The sequence below is a fragment of the Somniosus microcephalus genome, chromosome 19 (genome assembly GCF_052327205.1).
Source record: "Somniosus microcephalus isolate GS21.2 chromosome 19, FLI_Smic_1.0, whole genome shotgun sequence".
In the NCBI taxonomy this organism is placed as follows: Eukaryota; Metazoa; Chordata; class Chondrichthyes; order Squaliformes; family Somniosidae; genus Somniosus; species Somniosus microcephalus.
This window is the reverse complement of record NC_141005.1, coordinates 77161435-77188996: the sequence shown is the minus strand read 5'-3', so window position 1 is coordinate 77188996 and position 27562 is coordinate 77161435. Positions and strand designations below refer to the sequence as shown.

General features: G+C 47.8%; 1 protein-coding gene across 1 annotated transcript in view; it reads left to right on the top strand.

The window, feature by feature from the left end:
• The window catches only part of LOC147104928 (glutathione hydrolase 1 proenzyme-like), a 136527-nt gene that overhangs the window by 21820 nt on the left and 87145 nt on the right, over positions 1 to 27562 (top strand). The window contains exon 3 of the mRNA XM_085962066.1: positions 25424 to 25516. Coding sequence (XP_085818192.1) covers positions 25424 to 25516 — 93 coding nt within the window. The remainder of the gene's footprint in view (positions 1 to 25423; positions 25517 to 27562) is intronic.

The window sequence follows — 27562 nt, the reverse complement described above, 5'->3', positions numbered from 1 at the left end:
TTTAAACAGTAGTGACACTACAGTTTGTGTGTGAGTTGAATGCATTAAAACATAATGTGGTGAATTTTAACCCCTAAAATGAGTGGGTTGGGTCAGGTCAGATTTTTTTTTTTATTTGTTTATGGGATCTGGGCGTCACTGGCAATCCCAGCATTTATTGGCCATTCCTAATTGCCCTTGAGAAGGTGGTGGTGAGCCGCCGCCTTGAACCGCTGCAGTCCGTGTGGTGAAGGTGCTCCCACAGAGCTGTTAGTGAGGGAGTTCCAGGATTTTGACCCAGCGACGATGAAGGATCGGCGATATACTTCTAAGGCAGGATGGTGTGTGACTTGGAGGGGAACTTGGAGGTGGTGGTGTTCCCATGCGCCTGCTGCCCTTGTCCTTCTAGGTGGAAGAGGTCGCAGGTTTGGGAGGTGCTGCCGAAGAAGCCTTGGCGAGTTGCTGCAGTGCATCTTGTAGATGGTACACACTGCAGCCACGGTACGCCGGTGCTGGAGGGAGTGAATGTTTAAGGTAGTGGATGGGGTGTCAATCAAGCGGGCTGCTTTGTCCTGGATGGTGTCGAGCTTCTTGAGTGTTGTTGGAGCTGCACTCATCCAGGCAAGTGCAGAGTATTCCATCACACTCCTTACTTGTGCTTTGTAGATGGTGGAAAGGCTTTGGGGAGTCAGGAGGTGAGACACTCACCGCAGAATACCTAGCCTCTGAGCGAATGGTGGGGGATTTGGCAATGGTAATACCGTTGAATGTCATGGGGAGGTGGTTAGACTCTCGTTTGTTGGAGATAGTCATTGCCTGGCACTTCTGTGGCATGAATGTTACCTGCCACTTGTCAGCCCAAGCCTGAACGTCGTCCAGGTCTTGTTGCATGCGGGCATGGACTGCTTCATTATCTGAGGAGTTGTGAATGGCGCTGAACACTATGCAGTCATCAGCGAACATCCCCATTTCTCACCTTATGTTGGAGGGAAGGTCATTGATGAAGCAGCTGAAGATGGTTGGGCCTAGGACACTGCCCTGAGGAGCTCCTGCAACGATGTCCTGGGGCTGTGATGATTGACCTTCAACCACCACAACCATCTTCCTTTGTGCTAGGTATGGCTCCAGCCAGTGGAGCGTTTTCCCCCCGATTCCCATTGACTTCAGTTTTACTCGGGCTCTTTGATGCCACACTCGGTCAAATGCTGCCTTGATGTCAAGGGCAGTCACTCTCACCTCACCTCTGGAATTCAGCTCCTTTGTCCATGTTTGAACCAAGGCTGTAATGAGGTCGGGAGCCAAGTGGTCTTGGCGGAACCCAAACTGGGCATCAGTGAGCAGGTTATTGGTGAGTGCCGCTTGATAGCACTGTTGATGACACCTTCCATCACTTTGCTGATGATTGAGAGTAGACTGATGGGGGGGTAATTGGCGGGATTGGATTTGTCCTGCTTTTTGTGGACAGGACATACCTGGGCAGTTTTCCACATTGTCGGATAGATGCCAGTGTTGTAGCTGTACTGGAACAGCTTCTCCAGTCTATCCACGTAACTGAAGTCCCTCATCCCTGGAATCATTCTTGTAAATAAAATTAAAGACTTCCATTTATATAGCGCCATTCTCGACCACCGGACGTCTCAAAGCGCTTTACAGTCAATGAAGTACTTTTGAAGTGAAGTCACTGTTGTAATGTGGGAAATGTGGCAGCCAATTTGTGAATTTCAGCGCTGCCGGTCCCGCTGCGCCACCCGATGCGGTGCGGCAGGCTGCCGTACTGCAGGCCTCCCCCTTCTCTTAAGGGGGAGGTGCCTGCAACGGCCGGAGCCCCGTTGAAAGTGCCGGCAAAAGAGCCCGGCACAACGGCGAAGTGCCGGGCTCCACGGAAACCAGCCGGCAATGCCGCGGGGGGGGGGTGGAGGAGGCCGGGGAAGGAGGTGCGGGCAGGCGGCCGCCGAAAAAGCGGCCGGCCGCACCTCCGCTTTAAATAGCGCCTCTAAGGCTGCAGCACGGCCCAGTCTTCACAACGTTGTTAGCGGCCGCCAGGGAAGAGGCGGCCGCTACTGAAGATGGGGATCGGCGTGGTTTCGGCCGTTACCGGGGCACTGCGCACACCGATGACGTCATCGGTGCCGGCGCAGTGCTACCGGCTAACGCCGATGTTAGGGCGCACCTAATTTCGGACGCAACGTTACTTCCGGCGCAAACCACTGTAACGCCCCTAAGTGGGCGTAAACGCTACCGAATTTCTAGGCCCTGAAGTTTAATTTGTCTCCTGTAACATATATTAATCAATTGTACTTTAAAAATTGGTTGTAAAATACTATCTTTAAATTCCTTTCTGAATAAAACATCCACAGAGCCTTATAATGATCTTTTAGCTTATATTTAAAATACTCTTTTAGATTGATTCTCCTCCCCTTAAAAAACAGAGCATTCCTTCTTTGCACAATCACAAATCTAGCCAAACTGAACATTAAATTAATTGCCGCTCCGCTAGACTCAGGCAGACTCTCCTGCAATCCCCATCTCAAAATTGAGTCCCACAGGATTCCCATTCTCACTCTTCGGTCCCCACCCAGCAAAAAAGCTTCACACAACTGTCGAACATAGTACTTAAAATCATTTAACTGTGGACATAACACCAGTAAATGGGGCAGAGTCTCATCCCATGTCCCACACACTGGGCAAGTTGCCCCCTCCACTCATCCAATCTTGCACAAGACCGTCATGGTAAAGATCCGGTTATGAGCCAATTTGAAATCCAGTTCAATCCATTCTGGACATTTAAAATTTGCCCACACTCCCTTCCAAATCCCGTTGAAGTCCAGCTGTGGGTATATACTCTGCCAAAACTCCTGCCTAGCAGGTGTCTTGAATCTCCATTCTCTAAATACCTTATAGAAATCTCGAGTATTACAGTTGTCAAATTGAACCAACTCTCCCCCTTTCTCCAGCAGAAAGCTTGGAAAAGCAGGACGCATTTTACTTCCTTTGGAGATTTCCGCATTTATTTCTTCTGTCCAATCCTGTGGCATTGCCCTCACAATCTTCTCATACATGATCCCTATTGCTTTTTCCTCTACCTCCTGATCCTCCTCCCACACCATGTCCCTCACTATCTCTTCCGGCAACCAACCTGGAATTACCTCGTATAATACATCTTTCACACATATAATACCAGCTTTTATAAAAGCTTGATTAAATAAAACCTCTCCTTCGATGTTGACCCAGCTGTTCAAAAATAAGGGCTGTTCTAAAAATTCCTCAGCCCCCTTGTGCATAAACTGCACACTTTTTAAAAATTGGGCCCAAGTCTCTACAACCCCCTTATAAAACCTAGGGAGAAGTTTAATCAATTTCAAAAATATATTATTGTATTCCATATACAATATCCGCTGCCCTCCTATCCCACTTCATTTAAAAAAATGCTCAAAACAACTCTTCCAAAAACTTGTATTTTGCAGGAACGTGGGTTCCTAACTAAAAGACTGAGTTCTACTCAGGCGATCAAACAAAACGAACTTTAATGAAACAAACAGGTTTTAACAAGAAACTGCAGGATAACATCGATTGTAGGTCTGCTCTCTCTGGAGGCTCCACAAGGACTGCCCCTGTAGTCCCGTGGCTGACGTCATGACGTTTTTCCCGCCAGTGGGGGATCACGTGATGAACGGCGTGACGTCATCACGTTTTAACCGCGCTGTTAAAGTAACCACGCTCTGTACAGTTAAACAGCATAAATAAAGATACAGACTCAGGCTGTAGCTAACATGTTGTTAAAGGAATTATATACAAACGATCTGAGTCCTTTGGTGGCTCCGCCACAATTTGACTTCTGAAGAAATCTCTTTTCACCCATTTGATTTTAAAGGATTTTTCCTTCAAATCAAAATCTGGGAAATTGAGTCCTCCCTGATTTCTCCATCTAATGATGGTATTGTAAGCCACCAAGGCTGGTTTCCCTTCCCATAAAAACCTCACACAAGCTTCTCGGATGGACTTTTCCGCCCACTCAGGAATATCCTCCACCGTCAATAAGTACCATAGCTTAGATAGCAGGAGAGCAGACACCACTGTCACTCTTCCTTGCACTTTCAACCACCTTCTTTCCCATCTTCCCAAAATCTTTTTAATTTTCATAACCTTCGGTTCCCAATTTAATCGATCCACTTCATCCCTGTCTTTATTGCACCCCATATGCACCCCCAGAACTTCCAAAACCTCCACCACCTTAAAGGGACTTTCCCCCAACCATTCCCCCCCTATCCCTTCCTGCAACCAGGCATTGGGACTTACTATAATTCACTCTGGCTCCTGCAGCTCTACAATATTCCTCCACTACATCCATAGCTTTCCTCACTGACTCCCCATTTCTCAATGTTAAGGTTGTGTCATCAGCATATTGGTGTATCACCGACACCAGCCCAGAACTGGGAACCACAATCCCAACTACACCTTGTTTCTTTCGCATCATGTAACCTAATGGTTCTGCTATCAATGTGTACAACAATGGGGACAGGGGACAACCCTGTCTCACTGATCTCTGTATCGGAAAATACTTGGATAAAAAACCATTACATTTAACACAGCTAAATATGTTTGAATAAAAAATCCTTATCCACTGAATGAAATTTTCCATGAAACCAAATGCTTCCAAAACCTTCAATAAAAACTCATGAGAGACCCTATCAAAGGCTTTCTCTTGATCTATCTTTAATACATAAGCCTCCCTTCCATTCTCTTCCATGAGCTCTATCGCATCTCGGATTGAGACCACAGAGTCCGCAATGTCCCGGCCTGTGACTCCTTAGGACTGAGAGGGCAAAACTATCAGCGGCAACACCTCCTTCAAATGATTTGCCATAACCCTCGCCAAGATCTTATAATCCACGTTTAACAATGTGATGGGCCTCCAATTCTTCAGATCCCGTCTATCCCCTTTATTTTTATATAAACTAAGCTTATGATGCCTCTCCTCATAGATGGGGCCAGGCTTCCCTCAATTTTAATTTCCTCAGAAACTCTTAAGAGCAATGGACTTAAAATCTCAAAAAATTCTTTATAAAATTCTGCACTTAGTCCATCGGACCCAGGGCTTTCCCCCCCCTTCATTCCACTTATTGCTACTTTTATTTCCGCTAATCCTACTTCTTTGTCACACATGCTTCTCTCATCCTCCTTTAAACCCTCTTCAATAAAAGCAGTAACCTTCTCCATCGCCAAATTGGAAATGTCTTCTTTTGTATATAGCTCTTGATAAAAGCTGCTAGCCGCCTCTAAAATCTCCCCACTTTCATGAATGATCTTCTCCCCAACCTTCAACTCCTCAATTAACGATAATCTCTGTCGCAGCTTCTCTTGCTCTAGAAAATATCTAGTGCATCTTTCGCCCTCCAATGCATCTCCAGCCTTTGCACGGAGAATGGCCCCTTTGCATTTTTCAGCTTGCTATAATTCCCACTCTTCCTTTAGCACCCGGAACTTAGTCTCCGCTCCCTTATCCCCTCCGTCAACTGCTTTACAGACATCCGTAAACCTTTTGTTTATATTCTCTTCTCGATGCCGGTTAGCCGCCGCTCTCTTTTTCCCATAACGTACCGAAAAAACTTTTACCTCATATTTGAAATTGTCCCACCAAACTCTTCTTTCTTTCAAGAACAAAGGTTCCTTCTGAGCATTCTTTATTATATTTAAAATCCCTTCTTTATAAGCAATTTCTTTTAGGTATATTTCTATATATATTTCTTAAGGCTAAAAGGATCAAGAGGTCGGAGAGAAAGCGGGGACCGGGTACTGAAATTGGATGATCAGCCATGATTGCATTGAATGGCGGAGCAGGCTGGAGGGGCCGAATGGCCTACTCCTGCTCCTACCTTCTATGTTTCTATGTATTGATTGTTTAAAATCCACACCCCTGAACCGATCTTAACTCTGCTGTTCCTAATGCTAAGAACCAAAGCCGAGTGATCACTAAAAAATACTTTTTTTATAATAAATCTCCATCACCTCAGAACTTAACCCTTCTCGCATTAACACAAAATCTATTCGGCTCTGTTTTAAAACATCACCCACCAAACCCGATCTGGAGAACTCCCTTTTTATGGGGTTCCGGTCCCTCTGTAAGTCTCTCAAATTTAAATTTGCCATCATTTTTACAATCATCCCTCTGGAGTTATCATCCTTTAAGGTCATCTGGGCTGAAATGTCCATCCCAGATAAAAATACATTGGGGCAGAAATTCGGGTCGGGGGCTTAGAAAGTTACAGCACGGAAGGAGGCCATTTCGGCCCATCGTGTCCGCGCCGGCCAACAAAGAGCTATCCAGCCTAATCCCACTTCCCAGCTCTTGGTCCGTAGCCCTGCAGGTTACAGCATCCCAAGGGCACATCCAAGTACTTTTTAAATGTGGTTCGGGTTCCTGCCTCTACCACCCTTTCAGGCAGTGAGTTCCAGACCCCCACAACCCTCTGGGTGAAGACATTTCCCCTCAAATCCCCTCTAAACCTTCCACCAATTACTTTAAATCTGTGCCCCCTGGTTTTTGACCCCTCTGCTAAGGGAAATAGGTCCTTTCTATCCACTCTATCTATGCCCCTCATAATTTTATAAACCTCAATAAGGTCTCCCCTCAGCCTCCTCTGTTCCAAGGAAAACAGACCCAGCCTATCCAGTCTTTCCTCATAGCTAAGATTCTCTACTCCCAGCAACATCCTTGTAAATCTCCTCTGTACCCTCTCTAGTGCAATCACATCCTTCCTATAATGTGGTGACCAGAACTGCACGCAGTACTCTAGCTGAGGCCTAACTAGTGTTTTATACAGTTGAAGCATAACCCCCCTGCTCTTGTATTCTATGCCATGGCTAATAAAGGCAAGCATTCCACATGCCTTCTTAACCACCTTATCTACCTGGCCTGCTACCTTCAGGGACCTGTGGACATGCACTCCAAGGTCCCTTTGTTCCTCTACACTACTCAGTGTCCTACCATTTAATGTGTATTCCCTTTTGTTATTAGCCCTCCCCAAATGCATTACCTCACACTTCTCCAGATTGAATTCCATTTGCCACTGTTCTGCCCACCTGACCAATTTATTGATATCTTCCTGCAGTCTACAGCTTCCTTCTTCAGTATCAACCACACAGCTGATTTTAGTATCATCTGCAAACTTCTTAATCATGCCCCCTATATTCAAGTCGAGCTCATTGATATATACCACAAAAAGCAAGGGACCTAGTACTGAGCCCTGCGGAACCCCACTGGTTGTGGTTGTTGGAGGCCAATCTTTTCAGCCCCAGGACATCGCTGCAGGAGTTCCTCAGGGCAGTGTCCTATAACCAACCATCTTCAGCTGCTTCATCAATGACCTTCCCTTCATCATAAGGCCAGAGGTGGGGATGTTCGCTGATGACTGCAGTGTTCAGTTCCATTTGCAACTCCTCAGATAATGAAGCAATCCATGCCTGCATGCAGCAAGACCTGGACAACATTCAGGCTTGGGCTGCTGTGAGGTACGAATGTTACTTGCCACTTAAGTGTCAAGCAATGACCATCTCCAACAAGAGAGAGTCTAGCCACTGTCCCTTGACATTCAATGGTATTACCATCGCCGAATCCCCCACCATCAACATCCGGTGGGGGGGGCGGGGGGGTCACCGTTGACCAGAAACTTAACTGGACCAGCCACATAAATACTGTGACTGCAAGAGCAGGTCAGGGGCTGGGTGTTCTGCGGCGAGTGTCTCACCTCCTGACTCCCCAAAGCCTTTCCACCATCTACAAGGCACAAGTCAGGAGTGTGATGGAATACTCTCCACTTGCCTGGATGAGTGCAGCTCCATCAACACTCAAGAAGCTCGACACCATCCAGGACAAAGCAGCCCGCTTGATTGGCACCCCATCCACCACCTTCAACATTCTCTCCCTGCACCACCGGCGTACCACAACTGAAAGGGATTCCACTCCCTCAGTGTCAAGCTCATGTGTGACCATACTCAGCACAACATGCTCATGTCAATGCTCGGTATCCTGGCAGCGGACATGGTGCACTCATTCTGCAGCAGTCCGCTGTAGCATCAGCATTTGAGCTACCACGACAAACCAGAGAGTGGCTACTGGACGACAAGGGCTCTCTGCTGACCACCTGGCTCATGACTCTGCTGCGCAATCCACACACACGTGGGCAGCATACATCTAACGAAAGCTATGCTGCCACACGGAATCCGGTAGAGAAGGCCATTGGCGTCCTTAAATAATGCTTCCACTGGCTGGACCGCTCTGGAGGAGCCCTGCACTACTCACCAGAGCGTGTCGCAAGATTCGTCGTGGTCTGCTGCATGCTCCACAACCTCGCAATCATGAGGGCACAATTCTTGCTGCCAGGCATACGCCATCAGCTGAGGAGGAGGAGGAGGAGGAGGAAGAGGTGGACGTGGAAGGGAGAAGGCAACCCAGACAGCCCCTTTCTTCCCGGGCTGTCCGTGATCGACTCATCCAAACGCGATACCAGTGAACGGAACCCCAATTCCACACTCAACAATAGTCCCACACCTTGCCTTCGCTCTGTTACTGACCATCACAGTGTCCTCTTGGCTACAATGCTACAATAAAAGCCACCACAAAACAAACATTCCAAACCAAATTTATGAATCAACCATTACAATATTTCATTCAAAAGTCAACTAATGACCCTTGTGCATTCCCTTAGTGCCTGTGTGTCTTTGCCTGTCACAGTGCTCCTACGCAGTGCTACCCCAGTGGCTGCAGCATTGCTGGTAGAAGGCTGCTGACTTTCAGTGGGAGAGACTGCAGATGGCTGGACTCCTCCATGCGCCTTGACATTGTATTCAGGCTTTCTGGCAGGCCTATCAATGCACCAAGCATTTCGTTGTGCATACCCATCAGCTTTGCTCTGTCAGCCGTCCCATCAAAGTCTTCATCTGAGTCCTGTGCAGCAGAACACGTGTGTGACCTCGCCCTCCAGGGAGCTAGCACCTGCGCTACCCTTTCCCCCTGCCCTGGCTGCAGCCCACTTGTGCCCGGTGACTCACCACGTGCAGATCCTGCCTCTAAGCTGCCGTCTAAAGTCTGCGCAGTCCCAGTATCTGAGCTGGTGGCTGCGAGTGTCAGATCAAGCAGCGGCGCTGCACCGCCTCACGTGCCTCACTTGCACCCCTGCCGTGATCTTCGGGAGCGCCCCCTGATTTACTACTGGACGCTATGTCCGATGGGGTCAGGAGGGCCTACCTGCGGCCAGGAAGGTGCAATTTAAAGGCGAGTTGCATGGCGGCCATTTTTGTTGCTGGCCGCCTGCCAGCACCTGCCTGCGCTCCCGCCCACGGCCTCTTGAACAGCCCTCCCCGTGGAGTGCCGGCTGCGCTCCAAGAGCTCGGCACTTCTCTTGAGTGCCGGACTCTTTTGCCAGCACTCCCGATCCCCGGGGGGCCCGGCTGGGCCCCGGCTCGCGCAAGGCCCCTCCCCTTTAAGAAGGGGAGGATGGCCTGCAATACCGCGGCACGACGTGCCACAGTGTGTGGCGCTGTGGCACGTAGCGCAGCGATATTGACTCGCAGCGCCCCAAGAGGGATGTAGGGTGCTTCCAGTAGCACCCCGCTTCCCTCTTGGGGCACAACCACGCAATTTCTGGCGCGGGGGCCCTAATTTTTCTGGGGCGCTAAAAGTAGCGCCCCGGCGAAGTTAGCTCTATATGTTTCAATAAGATCACCTCTCATTCTTCTAAACTCCACTGAGTATAGGCCTAACCTGCTCAACCTTTCCTCATAAGACAACCCCTTCATCCCAGGAATCAACCTCGTGAAACTTCTCTGAACTGCCTCCAATGCAAGTGTATCCCTCCTTAAAAAGAGAGACCAAAACTGTACGCAGTACTCTAGGTGTGGTCCCACCAATGCCCTGTACAGTTGTAGCAAGACTTCCCTACTTTTATACTGCATCCCCCTTGCAATAAAGGCCAACATTCCATTTGCCTTCCTAATTAATTGCTGTACCTGCATGCTAACTTTTTGGCCTCGATTTTCTCAGTGGTGTCGGGATGGGGGCGGGCGAGCTGGTTTCCAGTCCCGCCCCCCAACTGTCTCCGCTCTGCAGGCGTGATTTTCCCTTGATTGGCCTTGTTAAGCCCACCTGGCCAATTAATAGGAAGTGGGTCTGATGACATCATTTGATGAAACGTCATCTGTCGGTTTCCTTAAAGGGACCATGCACAATTTTATTTTGACAGTTGATTTTTCAGTGTTTGACAGCATTGAGGTGCTGAAAACATTGACAATCACTGCACAAAGGTGAACTCTTGCACCTAGGCTCTCCAATGACTCCCTCCATATGCTTATGGAGGCTCTCTTCCCTTCCAAGGGTGGAAGAGACCTCCCCAGGACACCAACTTACCTTGCACCTCCACCCAACCCTCTCTATCTACTTTATCACTTCCCCATCTCACTAGCCACCCCTCACACTCACCCTCATTCTACTGCAAGCATACCAACTAACAACACACAAGGGTGGGCACTTGAGAGGTTTAGCCAATGTCCATGTGAAGTTTCTGGTAATGTGTTGTCATACAGCCAGCAATTTTGTCAGGGGCTGATGCCTTGTGTCCAGTGCAGCATCAGGTGATGGCGGCGAAGGTTGGTGATGTTGGTGTTGGGGATGATTGTGGAAGGATTCGGAGGACCAAGGTGTGATCGTTTCATTGGCTCCAATGTTGCTGCAATAGATGGCAGCTGCAGGTGAGATGACAGAAGCGATCTGTCACTGGTGAGAGAGGTTCTCCCAATGAGGTGGCACTGGACATACAGTTGGATTTAGAAACTTGTAAGCTAAAGAAATTTGTATATGTATTAAAAATGCAGTAACCAACATTTTCTTTGCTCTGAAACTCTCCATGTGCAACCTTGACACCACTTCTGCAGCTGTCATCTTTTCACAAACAACAGACCAGTGGGGGAGAAGGTAAAATTACAAGTAAGTCTCAAAAGGCTCTTAAATTGGCTCTTAACAAGCCATTTCAGTAGCAGAATTGCCGCTTGGTGTCAGGTCAGTTCAGACCTGACACCTGGGAGACTCGCTTGGAGGCGGGTTGACAGCGGGTTTCCTACCCGTTGTCAATCTTTGCGATTTTGACAGCGGTCTCGCCTCCAAACCCACATTCTGAGCTCTGGCAAAATTCCAGCCTTTGTGTTTGATGTACGAGGACCCCCAGATCCCTCCGTACCGCAGCATTCTGGGGTCTCTCTCCATTTAAATAATATTTTGCTTTTCTATTCTTCCTACCAAAGTGGATAACCTCACATTTTCCCACATTATACTCCATCTGCCCAATGTTTGCCCACTCACTGAACCTCTCTATATCCCTGTACAGACTCTATGGGCTGGATTTTGCCAGTGCTCAGGGGGCGGGTTTTTAGGCGGGTCAGATGGGAAAGTCGGAAAAAGTGGCGGCGGGTTCCGATCCCGCCTCTGCGCAACTTCCACAGAGGTGGGCTTGGAGAGACCGTTTCGGTCCCACCTCCAGGCGGCGGGACAGGCCCTTAACAGTCACCTTAACCACCTCTGTAAGCCAATTTTGAGAGGCCCTTCAGATGTTCCAACGTTTTCAGCAGCCTGCTGCCTCTCCTGAAACACGCTGGCTATACCTGGCGGTTTCACCGACGGCTGCCTGCCCGCCTGCTGCCTCTCCTGAAACACGCTGGCTATACCTGGCGGTTTCACCGACGGCTGCCTGCCCGCCTGCTGCCTCTCCTGAAACACGCTGGCTATACCTGACGGTTTCACCGGCGGCTGCCTGCCCGCCTGCTGCCTCTCCTGAAACACGCTGGCTATACCTGGCGGTTTCACTGGCGGCTGCCTGCCCGCCTGCTGCCTCTCCAGCATAAAAGCAGCGCTTTCACCAAGGATCACTTGGGTGCTGCCAAACTTTGTTTTTTCAGGTATTGGTGAACTTCTTGCAGGCCTACTGATTTAGGATTTAGTGAGGATGAGATTCATCTCCAGCGTCAGCTCCCGGGGAAACCCTCTCCCCACATTGCCTGAGCGCTTCCTCGCCTGAGGTTTCCACCAGCAGCACGGGAACCTTTTATCTCCTTTAATCGAGGACCTCAGCCTCGGACGAGGAGCACCCGCGGCCGCAGCAGCACCAACAACAGCAGCGTCAAACTCCTCCTCACACACCCAATGCTGCACAGGACAGAGAGCGTCAGCGCAGGGAAGCAGGTCAGTGCAGGGAGAGCCCCAAAACAGGGTTTAGAGGCTGAGGATGATCTTCCCCAACATGACTAAGCAGCAGTGCCAAAGGAGGCTAAGAGGTCCGTTATAGATAGTCGCAGACATCTGCGCTATGCTGCACCAACACCTGGAGGCCAGAGGAGCGGGTGGAAACCCCTCACCAGTGGCTGTGAAAGTCACCACCGCACTCACCTTTTTTGCTTCAGTCTTCTTCCAGGGATCATCAGCGGCATCTCCCAGTCGGCCACACACGGTTGCATGATGCTTACGTTGCCCAATCAAACGCATGTGGCTGGCACCTTCTTATGACTACATAGACAATGGACAAGAACCTGTGGCTTCCTATCACTGTGACCACCATCATGACCAGTCCCAAGTCACCGAGTCCTCAAAGTGGAACTTCCAGTTCCGATATGACAAAGACCACAACTGCAGCAGTTTGCCATCAGTGCAGTTTATTAAAATAAGGAAATGATGGCATCTAATAATTGAACAGAACAGAACACCCAAGTGACTACCCTTGTGACTACTTGTGCTTAATCTTCCTCTTACACGTGCTCCTACATGTTGGTTCCCCTGTAGTTTCAGCAAATGTGGGGGCACCTTGCTCACTTTCATGCTGCTCCTGCTTGGACACCTTTGGTGGGCGTCCTTTGGGTTTGCGAGCCTGTGAGGGCTCGGCAACAGTCTGCTGCTCCAGCGGCTGTGCAGGGGCTGAGACGCCGATCTCAGTTGCGTGAGGACTCTGGTGGGGCTCTGACCGAGGACTAGGCAGTGGCAGGGGAGTGTGAGCGCCTGGAGAGGAGCCCCCGCTTCCTTGTTGGCTGCCACCAACATCACTGTCATGGGTCAGCCCCACTTCAATGCTAGCAAATGGCTGGACAGCACCTTGCTGCACATCAGGGTGGCCATGAGGACCTGTATCTGCAGTGGCAGTCCTGCTCCAGAGGACTTCCATGAAGCTCTGGTTTCTCTGCTCAATAGCTGTCCATCGCTCCTCCAGAGATGTCAGTCTATTCTGAACAATGACCATGTTTTCAAAACTCTGGCGACTTAGCTCCTTGATGGCCATAGCCATCCTTTCCACGGAGGTTGCCAGCCTTTCCATGGTGATGCGTTCATGCGCCAATGACTCCAAAAAGGCTCTGCTCATGTTAGAGTTGGACTCCTCCATCCTCTCCACACTCGCAGTGACCCTAGAGACAAAACCTGCCAGAGACTCCTGCACCTGTTCCTGGAGTTCCAGCACCGCTCTCCTTCTGGATGGACCCAGAGGCACAGGGTCCACATGCAGCTGAGCAGAGCTGGGACCGCCCTGCGAACTCCGGCGAGGACTCTCCGCTGCTGTCCCTGAATCCACCATCTGCTGATGCTCACTTGTGAGCTGTGATACACCAGGTGACAACACTACTCTATGTCGCAAGGGTCCCACTGAGGTGTGTGTATCTGCGCTGGTGCTGGGTGTGCTTACATCTGCTGACGCTGCGCCCTCCGAGGTTGCAGGTTCCTCTGAGGAGTCTTCATGTTCGCCTTCTTCCTCTGGGACATTGGCGAGGGGGGATGTCTGATGGAGTAAAGGCATGAGTTAGACAACTGATATTAATGTAGCATACACATGGAGTTGTGCAGATCATAAGTCAATCAGTATGAACATCAGCAGCCATTTCAGTAACTCATGCAATGTAAATGAGAGAGATGCAAAACTATTCTGTCACCAGCTTGCTCCTCTGTGCCCGTCTGTCCATCCCCCACTTCCACATCCAGGCTAGCACCAACGATCTCCAGGGCCGCCTCCTCAGCATTGGTGAGATGGGCTATTGAGGGTGGCCCTCCTCCGGTCCTCGTCTTTTCCTGCTTATTGTGGGCTCTCTTTTCCTGCAGGGAGACAACTGGAGTTTGATTGAGATTAATGGAGTGAGTGTAGAGATTCCAGAGCATTGATGCTTAGAAGGAGACAGGGATGGAGTGAGGTGCAGGTACCAAGGGCCCTCCCTGTATGTTGGTAGTTGTTGTCAGTACATAACTGTGATAGGGAGTGTGAGGGCAGCATAGGGAGTGTGAGGGTAGCATAGTGAAGTGCTTGTGAACCTAGAGAGAGAGGGATGGTTAGGGGTGCAAGGCATGTAAGGGTACAGTGGGATGTGCAGGAGTAGGTTGACAATGCAGAGTGCTGGTGATGAGAGGAGATGGGGAGCAGAATGAGGGTAACGATGATTACTCGCTTTTCCTGTTCGAACAAGGTCATTGAATCTTTTACAGCATTGCAGCCAGGTTCTGCTGCAGACCGACCTGCTGCTCACTTCCCTCGCGATCTGAAGCCATGCAGCTTTTGTCTGCTGGGGAGGCTTCTTCCTCCCAGAATAGGGGAAGAGCACCTCCTTGTTAGATGTGACTCTCTCTACCAACACTTGGAGGGAGTCATCGGTGAATCTTGGCGAGGCCTTGGGCCTTGAGGTAGACATCGCCGATGAAGGCAGGATCCCCAGGTTTCCACATTATCAGCAAAACAGGCGCATAAGGAACAAGCCCTTATGGAGGCCTTAAATCCAGCTAGATAAGTGGCAGCAGCAGAGGCGAGTTTCAGTCCCAAAACACTAATTGACACAGGGGAACCCACCCGCCCGGAATTCATTGGCCAATTAAGGTAAAATCTCAACTTTTTCTGACCTGACAACGGGGGGCGGGTTCGAGACCCGCCGACCACCTGACCCACACCCAACCCGCTTCCAATGTGAAAATCCAGCCCTATGTAACCTCCTCACCACTTGCTTTCCCATCTATCTTTGTATTGTCAGCAAATTTGGCAACAGTACACTTGGTCCCTTCATCCAAGTCATTAATATAGATTGTAAATAGTTGAGGCCCCAGCTCCGATCCCTGTGGCACCCCACTAGTTACCGTTTGCCAACCGGAAAATGACTCATTTATCCCGACTCTTTGTTTTCTGTTAGTTAGCCAATCCTCTATCCATGCTAATATATTACCCCCAAGACCATGAGCTCTTATCTTATGCAGTAACCTTTTATGTGGCACCTTATCGAATGCCTTTTGAAAATCCAAATACACTACATCTACTGGTTCCCCTTTATCAACCCTGCTCGTTACATCCTCAAAGAACTCTAATAAATTTGTCATACATGATTTCCCTTTCATAAAACCATGTTGACTCTGATTGATTGTCTTATGATTTTCTAAATGTCCTGCTACTACTACCTTAATAATGGATTCCAGCATTTTCCCAATGACAGATGTTAGGCTAACTGGCCTATAGTTTCCTGTTTTCTGCCTCCCTCCTTCCTTGAATAGGGGCGTTATATTTGCGGTTTTCCAATCAGCTGGGAACTTTCCAGAGTCTAGGGAATTTTGGTAGATTACAACCAATGCATCCACTATCTCTGCAGCCACTTCTTTTAAGACCCTAGGATGCAGGCCATCAGGTCCAGGGGACTTGTCAGCCTTTAGTCCCATTTGTTTGCCTAGTACTTTTTCTCTAGTGATAGTGATTGTTTTAAGTTCCTCCCTCCCTTTTGCCCCTTGATTATCTACTATTATTGGGATGCTTTTAGTGTCTTCTACTGTGAAGACAGATACAAAATATTTGTTCAAAGTCTCTGCCATTTCCTTGTTTCCCATTAATTCCCCAGTCTCATCCTCTAAGAACCAACATTTACTTCAACTACTCTCTTCCTTTTTATAGACTTGTAGAAGCTCTTATGTCTGTTTTTATATTTCTTGCTAGTTTGCTCTGATAATCAATTTTCTCCCTCTATTATTTTTTTAGTCATCCTTTGCAAGTTTCTAAAGATTTCCCAATCTTCTGGCCTACCACTAATCCTCGCAGCATTGTATACCTTTTCTTTCAATTTGATACCCTCCTTAACTTCCTTAGTTAGCCACGGATGGTTCATCCTTCTCGTAGTCTTTCTTTCTCACTGGAATATATCTTTGTTGAGAGTTACGAAATATCTTTTAAAAAGTCTGCCACTGCTTATCTACCGTCTTACTTTTTAATCTATTTTCCCAGTCCACTTTAGCCAACTCTGTCTTCGTACCCTTGTAATTACCTTTATTTAAATTTAAGACACTAGTTTCAGACCAAAGTTTCACACCCTCAAACTGAATATGATCACTCTTCCCTAGAGGATTCTTTACTTTTTTTTCGTTCATGGGATCTGGACGTCGCTGGCAAGGCCAGCATTTATTGCTCATCCCTATGAGATCATTAATTAATCCTGTCTCATTGCACATTACCAGATCTAAAATAGCCTGTTCCCTGGTTGGTTCCACAATGTATTGTTCTAAGAAACTGTCCTGAATAAACTCCATGATCTCGTCCTCAAGGCTATCTTTGCCAATTTGATTTGTCCGATCTATATGAAGATTAAAAGTGACCACGATGATTGCAGTACCTTTCTTACAAGCCCCCATTATTTCTTGACTTATACTCTGTTCTACAGTGTAGCTACTGTTAGGGGGCCTATAGACTACTCCCACCAGTGACTTCTTTCCCTTATTATTTCTTATCTCCACCCAAACTGATTCTACATCTTGATCTTCCGAGCCAAGATCATTTCTCACTACTGTACTGATCCCATCCATTATTAACAGAGCTACCCCACCTCCTTTTCCTTTCTGTCTATCCTTCCGAAATGTCAAATAGCCCTGAATAGTCAGTTCCCAGCTTTGGTCACCTTGCAACCACGTGTCTGTAATGGCTATCAGATCATACCCATTTATTTCTAATTGTGTCATCAATTCATCTATCTTGTTAGGAATGCTGTGTGCATTCAAATAAAGAGGCTTTAATTTTGTCTTTTTACCATTTTTCCCTACTCTTACCCTATTTGCTGGTCCACTCTTATGTTTGTACGTTCTGTCATAAGAACATAAGAAATAGGAGCAGGAATAGACCACGTGGCCCCTCGAGCCTGCTCCGCCATTCAATAAGATCATGGCTGATCTTGGGCTCAAAGCTACTTCCCCGCCCGCTCCCCATAACCCTTCACTCCCTTATCTTGCAAAAATCTATCTCTCTCCACCTTAAATGTATTTAATAACCCAGCCTCCACAGCTCTCTGGGGCAGAGAATTCCACAGATTTACGACCCTCTGAGAGAGGAAATTCCTCCTCATCTCAGTTCTAAAAGGGCGACCCTTTACTCTGAGACTGTGCCCCTGAGTTCTAGATTTCCCCATGAGGGGAAACATCCTCTCTGCATCTACCTTGTCGAGCCCCCTCAGTATCTTATATGTTTCGATAAGATCACCTCTCATTCTTCTAAATTCCCATGAGTATAGGCCCAGCCTGCTCAACCTTTCCTCATAAGTCAAACCCCTCATCTCAGGAATTAACCTAGTAAATCGTCTCTGAACTGCCTCCAATGCAAGTATATCCTTCCTTAAATAAGGAGACCAAAACTGTACGCAGTACTCAAGGTGTGGTCTCACCAATACCTTGTACAGTTGTAGCAGGACCTCCCTGCTTTTATACTCCAACCCCCTTAAAATAAAGGCCAACATTCCATTTGCCTTTTTGATTACTTGCTGTACCTGCATGCTAACTTTTTGTGTTTCATGCACAAGGACCCCCAGGTCCCTCTGAACTGTAGCATTTTGTAATCTCTCTCCATTTAAATAATAGTTTGCTCTTTTATTTTTCCTGCTAAAGTTGATAACCTCGCACTTTCCCACATTATACTCCATCTGCCAAATATTTGCCCACTCACCTAGCCTGTCTATATCCCTTTGCAGATTCTCTAAGTCCTCTGCACAACTTGCTTTCCCACCCATCTTTGTATCATCCGCAAACTTGGCTACATTACACTTGATCCCTTCATCTAAGTCACTAATGTAGATTGTAAATAGTTGGGGCCCCAGCACCGATCCTTGTGGCACCCCACTAGTTACCGTTTGCCAACCAGAAAATGACCCATTTATCCCGACTCTCTGCTTTCTGTTAGTTAGCCAATTCTCTATCCATGCTAATACATTACCCCCAACTCCGTGAGCTCTTACCTTATGCAGTAACCTTTTATGTGGCACCTTATCGAATGCTTTCTGGAAATCCAAATACACCACATCCACTGGTTCACCTTAGTCCACCCTGCTTGTTACATCCTCAAAGAACTTCAGCAAGTTTGTTAAACATGATTTCCCTTTCCTAAAACCATGCTGACTCTGTTAGACTGCAGTATGTTTTTCTAAATGCCCTGCTACTGCTTCCTTAATGAAGGACTCCAGCAATTTCCCATCGTCAGATGTTAGGCTAACTGGTCTATAGTTTCCTGCTTTCTGTCTCCCTCCTTTCTTAAATAGGGGTGCTATATTAGCGATTTTCCAATCCGCTGGGACCTCTCCAGAATGTTGGTATATTGCAACCAATGCATCCACTATCTCTGCAGCCACTTCTTTTAAGACCATGGGATGCAGGCCATCTGGTCCAGGGGACTTGTCATCTTTTAGTCCCATTATTTTACTGAGTACTATTTCCTTAGTTCCCCACTCCCTGTGGCCCCTTGATTATTGGGATGTTGTTAGTGTCTTCTACAGTGAAGACAGATGCAAAATATTTGTTCAGAGTCTCTGCCATTTCCCCATTCCCCATTATTAATTCCCCAGTCTCATCCTCTAAGGGACCAATGTTTACTTTAGCTACCCTCTTCCTTTTTATATACCTGTAGAAGCTCTTACTATCTGTTTTAATGTTTCTTACCAGCTTACTCTCATAATTCATCTTTTCTCTCTTTATTCTTTTTTTAGTCATCCTTTGCTGGTTTTTAAACATTTCCCAATCCTTTGATCTCCCACCAATCTTGGCAACATTGTATGCCTTTGTTTTCAATTTGATACCATCCTTTACTTCCTTAGTTAGCCACGGATGGTGCTCCCTTCTCTTAAAATCTTTCTTTCTCACTGGACTATATTTTTGTTGAGAGTTATGAAATATCTCCTTAAATGTCCGCCACTGCGTTTCAACTTTTTTACCCTTTAATTTGTTTTTCCAGTCCACTTTAGCCAGTTCTGCCCTCATGCCATTATAATTGCCTTTGTTTAAGATCAGGACACTGGTTTGAGATACAACTTTCTTACCCTCCAACTGAATTTGAAATTCAACCATGCTATGATCACTCTTTCCTAGAGGATCCTTTACTATGAGATCATTTATTAATTCTGTCTCATTACATAGTATCAGATCTAAGATAGCCTGCTCCCTGGTTGGTTCCATTACATACTGTTCTAGGAAACCATTCCGGATACACTCTATGAACTCCTCCTCAAGACTACCATGGCCAATTTGATTTGTCCAATCAATATGGAGAGTAAAGTCACCCATGATTAACACCGTACCTTTTTTACAGACCTCTATTATTTGTTGATTTATACTCTGTCCAACAGCATTGCTACTGTTTGGGGGCCTGTAGACTACGTCCACCAGAGACTTTTTCCCCATATTATTTTTTATCTCCACCCAAACCGATTCTACATCTTGATCTTCTGAGCCAATATCACTTCTCACCACTGCACTGATCCCATCCTTTACCAACGAAGCCACCCCTCCTCCCTTTCCTTTCTGTCTATCCTTCTGAATTGTCAAATACCCTGGAATATTCAGTTCCCAGCCCTGGTCACCTTGCAACCACGTCTCTGTAATGGCGATCGGATCATACCCATTTGTATCTATTTGTGCTGTCACCTCATTTATCTTGTTACGAATGCTGCATGCATTCAGATATAGAGCTTTTAACTTTGTCTTTTTACCATTTTTCCTAGTTTTGGCCTTTTTTTCTGTTACACTCTGGTTATCATTACCCTTGTCGCTACCCTGTACTATTGCCTTGACTTTCTCTTTAACTTTCTAAGTTTCCCCTCACCTGGACCCTCCCTCCCACTATTTATTTTAAAGCCCTATCTACAGCCCTAGTTATTTGATTCGCCAGGACACGAGTCCCAGCATGGTTCAAGTGAAGCCGTTCCCAACGGAACAGCTCCCTCTTTCCACAGTACTGGTGCCAGTACCCCATGAATCGAAACCCATTTCTCCCACACCAATCTTTGAGCCACCCATTCAACTCTCTGATCTTATTGACCCTATGCCAATTTGCTCGTGGCTCAGGTAGTAATCCAGAGGTTATTACCTTTGTGGTTCTCCTTTTTAATTTAGCCCCTAGCTGCTCATACTCCCTCAGCAGAACCTCTTTCTTAGTCCTACCTATGTCGTTGGTACCTACATGGACCACGACAACTGGATCTTCCCCCTCCCACTCCAAGTTCCTCTCCAGCCGTGAGGAGATGTCCTTAACCCTGGCATCGGGCAGGCAACACAGCCTTCGGGACTCACGCTCTTGGCTGCAGAGAACAGTATCTATCCCCCTAACTATACTGTCCCCTACCACTACTACATTCCTTTTTACTCCCCCAACTTGAATGGCCCCCGGTACCACGGTGCTGTGGTCGATTTGCTCATCCTCCCTGCAGTCCCTGCTCTCGTCCACACAGGCTGCAAGAACCTCGTACCTGTTGGACAAGTGCAAGAGCTGAGGCTCCTCCAATGCTACCTTCTGGATCCCCATACCTACCTCACTCGTAGTCACACCCTCCTGTCCCTGACCACGGACCAAATCTGAAGTACCTAATCTAAGGGGTGTGACTGCCTCCTGGATCAAAGTTTCCAGGTAACTCTCCCTGATGTATCGCAGTGTCTGAAGCTCGGACGCCAGCTCATCAACTCGGAGCTGAAGTTCCTCGAGCTGCAGACACTTACTGCAGATGTGGTTGCTGTGGATCGCACTGGTGTCCACCAGCTCCCACATGCTACAGCTGCAACACATTACCTGCCCTGCCATCTCCATTGTATTTTATTGAACGAATTAGGTTTTCAAGTTTTGAATTATCACTCAATTGTCTATTAATAGTTTTTAATCTAGGTAATAACCTTTTTTAATTTATTAAATTTAGTTATATGCTTTAGGTCTTCACTGTAACTTAGCCCACAGTCCTAATTTAAATCTAGTTGTTTATATATTTTTTATGTATCAAGCAGCACCTCTTACCCCCACCTCACCGAATTCCCTCGCTCTCCAAATTCCCGAGTTTAGTACTCTGTAGAAGCAGTACTCTGTAGAACTGGATTCCGTGCTACTTACCTCCGCGCATTAGCAAAAGCCTCTTGTTTTAGTGATGTTGGCTGATTGAGAAATATTGGCCAGGACACCAGGAAGAACTCCCCTGCTCTTCTTCGAAATAGTGCTGTGGGATTTTAGAGGGCAGGCAGGGCCTCAGTTTAACGTTTCATTCCAAAAGACAGTACCGCAGTACCGCAGTACAGCACTGGAGTGTCAGCCTAGATTTTGTGTTCAGCTCTCTGGAGTGGGAATTAAACCCACAACCTTCGGAGCCAGAGGTGAGAGTGCTACCACTGAACTACAGTTGACATCTAGCTTTGCATTGCCCCATTGAAAGGATCCCTCACTCCCAGTAGAGAGCCTTTTCTTGTTAGAAGCTTTAGAATCACCTTTCCCTTTCATCGCATGGAAAAAATTCTCGAACATTGAGAAACATAACTCAGGAGATTTACCAGAATGGTTCCGGGGATGGGGGATCTTAGCTACAAGGACAGGTTGGAGAAGCTGGATTTGTTTTCATTAGAGCAAAGGAGGTTGAGGGGTGATTTGATCGAGGTGTACAAGATTATGATGGGTTTGGATAGGCTGGACGGGGAAAGGTTGTTCCCACTAGTTGATGGTACAAGGACCAGGGGACACAGATTTAAGGTTTTGGGTAAGAGATACAGGGGGGACGTGAGGAAAAACTTTTTTACGCAGCAAGTGGTGAGGACCTGGAAGTCACTGCCGACAGAAGTGGTGGAAACGGAAACACTGAGGCCTAGAAATTTGGTGGGCTGCACCACCAGTTAGCGCCTAAAGAGGACAGTCAGTGGCTTTAGCGCCACTGGCCACGCCTCCCGCGATATTTAGCGGAGCGCTAATGGCGGCGTTAGCCTGTAGCGCTGCGCCACCACCGATGAAGTAATCGGTGTGCGCAGCGCCCCGCTACCGCCCCGAGCGCAATATTGGGTCGTGCCCCCCCCCCCCCCCGTAGTGCCGGTCACAAATCGCGACCGGTTCATGGGGCCTACCTGTGGCGGTAGTGGTGCAAATTAAGGTGGAGGTGCGGGGCGGCCATTTTTTTTGGTGGCCGCCTGCCAGCACCTCCTCGCGCCACCCTCCCCGGCCTCCTGATCCACACCCCCCGGCAGTGCCAGCTGTGTCCCGAGAGCCCGGTACTTCTCCTCGGTGCCGGGCTCTTTTGCCGGCACTCGCGATCGGTGATCGCGCTGGTGCAGGCCCCTCACTCTTAAGAAGGGGAGAAAGGCTTGCAGTACCGCAGCGCACCTTGCCGCAGCATGTGGCGCTGCAGCACGTAGTGCTGCGATATTCAGTTTGAGCGCCCCAAGCGGGACGCGGGGAGCCTCGAGCAGCGCCCCAAGTCCCTCTTGGGGTGCTCCAACTGAATATCGGGAGGGCGCAAGCGGCTCCGCCTGGAGTGCAAATTCCGACGCCCAGGCGAGCTTGGCGCCCCAAACGCAGCGCCACCGAATTTTTAGCCCTCAATGTTTTCAAGGGGAGACTGGATAGGCACTTGAGGGAAATAAACTTGCAGGGCTACGGGGATAAAGTGGGGGAATGGGACTGACTGGATTGCGCTACAGAGAGCTGGCATGGACTCGATGGGCTGAATGGCCTCCTTCTGTGCCATTATGACTCTATGGGCGAGAAATTTGGTATCGCCCCATTTGGGGCGCAATTATCGGCCGGGCACAAAGTTTAGCACTTGGCGCTAATTATCGCCTCTGACTGCAAACTTGGCTTCTATTGCCCCTGGAGGTGACCATGGTAAAGGATAGCAAACTGAGAAAAACTTTGACAATGTACAGACTTAGTGAACATAACCTGGCGATCGAAAAAGGTAGACACAGGCAGACCCGGCTACCAAGAGAGGACAGGATATGCTCTCACTGCAGTCAGGGAGTGGTGGAGACAGAGATGCACTTCCTCACAGCTTGTAGAAAATATCAGGGCATAAGGGAGAATTTCTACCCAAAATTCACAAAAATATGCCCGGAATTCAGAAATTTGAATGACGACCAAAAACTCCCATACCTACTAGGGGAAGAGAGAAATTGCGTAACACTAGCGGCACACTATGTTACAGCTTGCCATAAACAGAGGGACAACCAGTAAATATAAGAAAAGAGTATATACAAATTATATGAAAGTATATTTATACACTCAGGGATATATCTGTTTATACACTGTATGGATAGATCTGTATTTTTGTGAACAAACATGAATGTTTTCCGATGCTTTGGCAACATAAGATGTAACTTGTCATCATGCCAATAAAGCGAATTGAATTGAATTGAATTGAATTGAATTGATTGGAGCGCTAAATCAGGCTCTACACACCACTCTTAAGGCGCTAATGCCGAGGAGCAAGGCACTACCTCAGAGCGCTGGCGAAGCTCATGTGATGTCAGTCAGCAATGGAACACAGACACACTGGCGCCGGCCAGCTCTTAAAGGGGAGGGTCGATCTTGCTCTCCAGCCACACCCTGCTCATTGCAGCCTTGAATCTCGGCCTGGAGAGACCTGTACAGCAAATCTGCTGGAAAGAAAAATGGAGAGGTCCAGGGAAAGGGCTCAGAGTGCAGCCCCCATAGTTTCTTCTAAATTGATGCAAGGAAGGTCAAATCAAAATGAACCTCCAAAGTGCTGCTCAGTCCCCAAAACTCCTTCACACAGCATTGAATCTCTCCAGAAGTCTCTCTCTCTCTCAGAATGCGTGGTGCAAAAATGTCGCCGACAAAAAAAGGCAAGAAGCTGTCGCCTTTAAATAACGCTCCCCCAGTCCCTTCTCGACTGCAAAACGTTCCCCATAACCTGTCATTGCTAGCGGCAGGCGGAAAGGCAGGGGGCGCCACTCAATATCCGGTCCGGGGCGCTACCGGGGCATTGCATGCTCGACTGACGTCACGATTTGCGGGCGCAGGAGATCGTGGTGGTAGTGTTTAGTGCCGCCGCAAAATGTCTGGTCAATTTTGCGAGCGGCGCAAACATCGGCACGCACGGGCACGAGTTGCGTTGCGCCCCATTAGCACCCTCTTAACCCTAACCCTCTTAGGGCACTAACGGGAGGCGCTAATCAACCAAACTTTTCCCCCTATGACTCTATGACTGCCGTTAAAGGGCAAGCCAGTATCTCGGGTTAAATACTTGTAATCTCTCCTCTTCTTGACCCAGGAAAGTCTGTTAAATATAATCACATGGTGACTGCACGTCATAGTGTGATTGTAGTGTTCTGGTAGTCCTCCCTTTGCTGGAACAATGAAGCACACACTCAAGTGATGTCAATGTCCACTTCCTCCTATTAAAGTCAGTGACCCCCATTTTAACTCTGGGCAGGTTTTGGGCAGGTAGATGCTGAGGTGAGTTGGAAACTCACCCGCTGCTGCAGAAATCAGGCCCGGGCTATTGTGCTTCCTATTAACATACCGCTGGTCCACTTCTTGGCTGGAAATGGCAAGAAGCAGCTGCCGGCCTCCAGAGAAATTGGCCCCCTGGCATTGGGTAAGTGTGGGGAAGAGGGTCTGGGAAGGTCTCACTGGAGGGAAGGGGGGGGTGGTTGGGGAGGGAGTCTGGAGCGAGAAAGGCTTAAACTTTCTATATGGGGCCCAAAGGAGGATTCCTGATCCTGATTCCTGATCCTCCTGGTGCCACAGAATAAAGTAAAAAACACCTTACCTGTTTGGGCCTATTCATCTTCCCAGCAGGCCCCGACTCTCTCTAGCCTGGCGGGAAAGCCACAGCAGCTTTCCCGCTTAAGCCTGAGTCCATCGGACTGCGATCTGTGTATTCATAGAAGGGCCCTGCTGGCTTGGCCATCCAGAAGCCTGCATAAAGTAAATCATGGATGGCGGGATCTGTGTGGCTCGAGGGCGGGTAAGTAACCGTGGTGATTGTCGCCTGGTTTCTGTGGGGCGGCTAGGGTTAAAAGCACCGTCAGGTGTTTTCAGGTGGGTTGAGAGGTGAGATTCTGTCTTCTCCTGTTGCACTCTAACTCGTTTGCTGTGAATCCTTAACACAGAATTCTTGTAATGTAATGTGAGCCACCTTGTTTGGAACAATACTTTTTTTTCTTCCTTTTCAGGAAAAGTAGAAATAATTAATTCCAGAGAAGTGGCCCCAGGCAATGCGTCGAGAGATATGTTTGTTAATAAGACAGATGGGGCATCTCATAACGGTAAGCACTAGGACTACAATCAGTACATTCTTCTTGACCCTGACCCCCCTCTCAGTGAAGTTTGAGCTCAAAAGCAGAAGGTTTCTGACTGAAAAGCTACAGGATTCCAAAAACTGAGCGTATCGAGGTTGCTTTTTCATCCTTGCTGGATGACAATTGTGGAGACGAAATCCCGTCTTCACACTGAGGACACCCTCCATCATGTTGTGTGGCACCACCACCGTGCTAAATGGGATAGATTCAGAACAGATCTAGCAGCTCAAAACTGGGCATCCATGAGGGGCTGTGGACCATCAGCAGCAGCAGAATTGTATTCCACCATAATCTGTAACCTCATGGCCAGGCATATCCCTCACTCTACCATTATCACAAAGCCAGGGGACCAGCCCTGGTTCAATAAGGAGTGTAGAAGAGCATGCCAGGAGCAGCACCAGGCGTACCTAAAAATGAGGTGCCAACCTAGGGAAGCTGCAACACAGGACTACATGCATGCTAAACAGTGGAAGCAGCAAGCTATAGACAAGGCTAAGCGATCCCAAAATCAACGGATCAGATCAAAGTGGAGGGGGGCATCTTTTAGCTGGTTTATGGTAATTTACCTTCCTTTACCTGGTTTACGGTAATTTACCTGGTCAAGCGGCCTTTTTTCCCACTGCACTGAGACCAATACCAAACAGCGGTTTCGAATCGCTAAACCCAGGCTTCCAGTTCTGACTGGAGGAACTTATAATTAATGATATATTAAAACGGACAAAATGGTCTCGATGCGAGAAAATCTAACTTTATTAACTAAAGAAAACTACACCACACGATCAAAGTAATAAAGAAACTACACCGCACGATCAATGTAATATTGCTTAACAGGGGAAGGCAGACGGCAAAAATGAGGGATAAATGGCTACAATGTAAGTCTTACAATCTTAGCAATTTCCCTTAAATTACCTCCCCTCTAACTCCTTACTCGATTGCCTTGCTGAGGAGTCAGAAACCTGCTCACCTGTGGTCCAAAGAGAGAGAGAGAGAGATGCTTCTCAGAAGCTATCTTTATATCCTGGGAGCTCCTGCTGTTTTGGCGCTGAAAAGCTCTGTGTGCAAATTCGCGCCAAAAAGTTTGAATACACAAGAGAAAGGCCATGATTGGCTGATTCAAATGGACTATTTCCCAGTGGCCAAACTGCTCCCATTGTCTGGAATGGGTTTCGAATAAAGCTTGGGGTGGTTTGAATGTGTCTTCATTCTGGGGCCGAAACGTTCCCGCCCACATCCGGAGTTCATCTGGCTAAAACAAAAGGGATCCAACTGCCCTATTGTCTGGGTAATGGGTGATTCAAACCCATTAATTCTTAACTGTTCCTTTTAAAAAAGTCTCTTCCATAGTTTAGGTGTGTCTCATGGTGTGTGATGGGTTTTGAATGGAGTTGGATTACTAGGTAAACAGAAGCCCTTTGTCCTGCGGTCACTGAAACCACAGCCTAAGTGGATAATTCTCTGTGTCAACATTCTGCAGCAGTTTCTGTAAACAAACAGCTTGTATTGACAGAATCTGACTGCCACTGCTTCACACACAGAAAGCTGCTTCCTTTGTCCTTGGCCATACATTCCAACGGCCGTTTTAAAGCCCCTTGCAATTTACCAAACTCAAGGGAAACTCCCCTTTTTGATTGACAGAATTTTACTGCCATTGCTTGATCCTCCCCTTTTCACAGACATACACACCTTTGTTCTTGGCCATGCTTTCTGACAGCCATTTTATCCCTTTGCAATTTACACAGTTCAAAACTTAAGAGTACATTTTTAAAATAAAATGTGCTGTCTTAAAGTGTGCGAATTTTTCCACGAAGTTCCTCGATTCCGGTGTTGTCCATGTGCTGCCCAACTCAACGCAGCCCCCCTGCGATTCTGGGTATGTTTAAAACATTGTCCAACCCAGAGACAATTTAAATCACACAATTCTTCGTATTAATATTTCCCGATCTTCGGGGCCGATGGGATTTTTGCGAACCCCTACAAAAGCTCTGCATTTCTGCCACATCCAGTCATGAATGG